This window comes from Chelonoidis abingdonii, chromosome 26 (assembly GCF_003597395.2).
Source record: "Chelonoidis abingdonii isolate Lonesome George chromosome 26, CheloAbing_2.0, whole genome shotgun sequence".
In the NCBI taxonomy this organism is placed as follows: Eukaryota; Metazoa; Chordata; order Testudines; family Testudinidae; genus Chelonoidis; species Chelonoidis abingdonii.
This window is the reverse complement of record NC_133794.1, coordinates 8802389-8804499: the sequence shown is the minus strand read 5'-3', so window position 1 is coordinate 8804499 and position 2111 is coordinate 8802389. Positions and strand designations below refer to the sequence as shown.

Below are 2111 nucleotides of genomic sequence, written 5' to 3'. Positions count from 1 at the left end.
CCTGCCCAGTCTCACTGCCAGCGCAGGCCCCTGCATGCCCCTCCTCCAGCCCCCTGACAGCGCCTTCTCCCCCCAGACGTGGAGCCCAGCAGCGGAGTGTACTCCTGCTTCATGAAGTCCCATCGCTGCTACGACCTGATCCCCACCAGCTCCAAGCTAGTCGTCTTCGACACCTCTCTGCAGGTGAGTGCTCCGCCCTGGCAGCAAGGGGGGCTGGGCGGGGCATGAGGAGACTGGCACTGGCTACGTGTGTGCCCACACCCCAGGGTGGTCCCCCATGGTACAGATGGGCTTATCCCAGGGGGCAGGAGGCCCAGAGACTGGCTTCCCTGGGCACAGCCCGTAGTGCTGACTGCTCCAGCCCCCCGGCTGCACAGGGTGCCCCACTCCCATGACCTCTGCCAGGCCCCCCACCTCCCGGGAGCTCTGACAGGCTCTGCCCCCCCACTCCGCTCTGACGTGTGTCCGTGTTGGGCTGCAGGTGAAAAAAGCCTTCTTCGCGCTGGTCACCAACGGCGTGCGGGCCGCCCCGCTGTGGGACAGCAAGAAGCAGAGCTTTGTGGGTAAGTCAGGGCGGGGGGCCAGAAGGGCCCTGGGGAGTGGGCTGGCCGGAGGCTCCTTGCCCCTCTCACTTGCTCTCTCCCCTCTAGGGATGCTGACCATCACCGATTTCATCAACATCCTCCATCGCTACTACAAGTCGGCCATGGTAAGGACGGGCGCACCCCCCCCACACCCCCGGTGCTAGGGATGGGTACCCGCCCCGGCTCCATGGGCCACAGACCCTGCCAGCTTCGTTCCAGTGGGGCTGGAAGTTATAGACGAGCCCCTAGCAATGGTCACCAGGGTCATGCCCCTCGTTCCTGGGTGTCTTGCCCCACTGGCGTGTTAGTGCTGAGGACTCTGCCCCTCGCGCCCCCGACGCAGCCCCCAAACCGCACTTGGGCCGACTGCTGAGATGACTGAGGCTGACTCCCCTCCCTCCGGCGTCTAGGTTCAAATCTACGAGCTGGAGGAGCATAAAATTGAAACGTGGCGAGGTAAGGGGGCGCAGGGGGGGTGTTTAGGGAGCACGGGGAGGGTGTGAGGGGGCGGGGGAGTCAGGCTGTTAGGAGCAGGGGTGTTTAGGGGGTGAGGATGAAGGAGAAGTGGGGAGCACTGGTTGGGGAAGTTTAGTGGTGCCAGGTGGGGGGAGCTATGGGGCACCGTGCCAAAGGTGGGGGGCTGGGATCCCCTGGGCTCTGCAGCACCCCCTGTGCCAAGGGCAGAGCTGGACTGTCTTCGACCAGACCCGAAAGCTGCCCCAGGCCCACGTGCCTGCCCCACAGTGCCCACTTCCCTTGGCTGGGACCCAGCCTGCACTGTGGGCCCCGTCAGTGCCTCGCTGAGTGCGTCTCCTCTCCCCCCAGAGGTGTATCTGCAAGACTCCTTCAAACCGCTGGTCTGCATCTCCCCCAATGCCAGGTAAGACTTGGTTGCAGGCCGCCCGGCTCGCTGGGGGCTCCCCATGCCCTCTGCGAAAGGGGGTGGTGGGGGACCAGGCCTGGCCCAAGACCCCGTGGGGGGGACCCCATGTTTGGTGGGGGCTGGGCCGCTCTGTTCTCCATATGATGGTCACAGGCTGCCATCCAGTGCTGGCTGAGAGAGCCCAGGATCCCTGCACAGGCCACTGACTTTCCCCACCCTCGCTGGGAGTGAACCCAGGAGTCCGGGGGGCTCTGCCCATGCTTGAGGCGCCTGTCTACCCCGCCCCCTCTGTCTCACAGCCTCTTCGACGCCGTCTCCTCACTGATCCAGAACAAGATCCACCGGCTGCCCGTCATCGACCCGGACTCAGGGAACACCCTCTACATCCTCACACACAAACGCATCCTCAAGTTTCTCAAGCTCTTCGTAAGTCCTGCCCGCCGGGGTCCTCGCCACGTGGGGGCTCGTGTAATCTGCCCCCTTGCTGCCCTGGCTCAGGCGCTCGGCCCGTCCAGCCGACCCACAGCGGGAGCACACCCCACACAGGCTGCCACGCGGCGCCAAGGAACAGCTGCATCTGCCCCGCTCAGCCCGGGGCGGTGCTGCCCAGCCCCTGCCGTCGGGCCGAGAAGGTGGTTAGCGCC

General features: G+C 65.7%; 1 protein-coding gene across 1 annotated transcript in view; it reads left to right on the top strand.

Annotated features, from left to right (window-relative positions):
• The first annotated feature begins 77 nt into the window (after positions 1-77).
• Positions 78-2111, top strand: part of PRKAG1 (protein kinase AMP-activated non-catalytic subunit gamma 1) — a 4299-nt gene continuing 2265 nt past the window's right edge. Inside the window, exons 1-6 of the mRNA XM_032785603.2 lie at positions 78-183; positions 482-563; positions 651-709; positions 995-1040; positions 1410-1464; positions 1767-1976. Of these exons, the coding sequence (XP_032641494.1) occupies positions 112-183; positions 482-563; positions 651-709; positions 995-1040; positions 1410-1464; positions 1767-1976 (524 nt within the window). The 5' untranslated portion in view covers positions 78-111. The remainder of the gene's footprint in view (positions 184-481; positions 564-650; positions 710-994; positions 1041-1409; positions 1465-1766; positions 1977-2111) is intronic.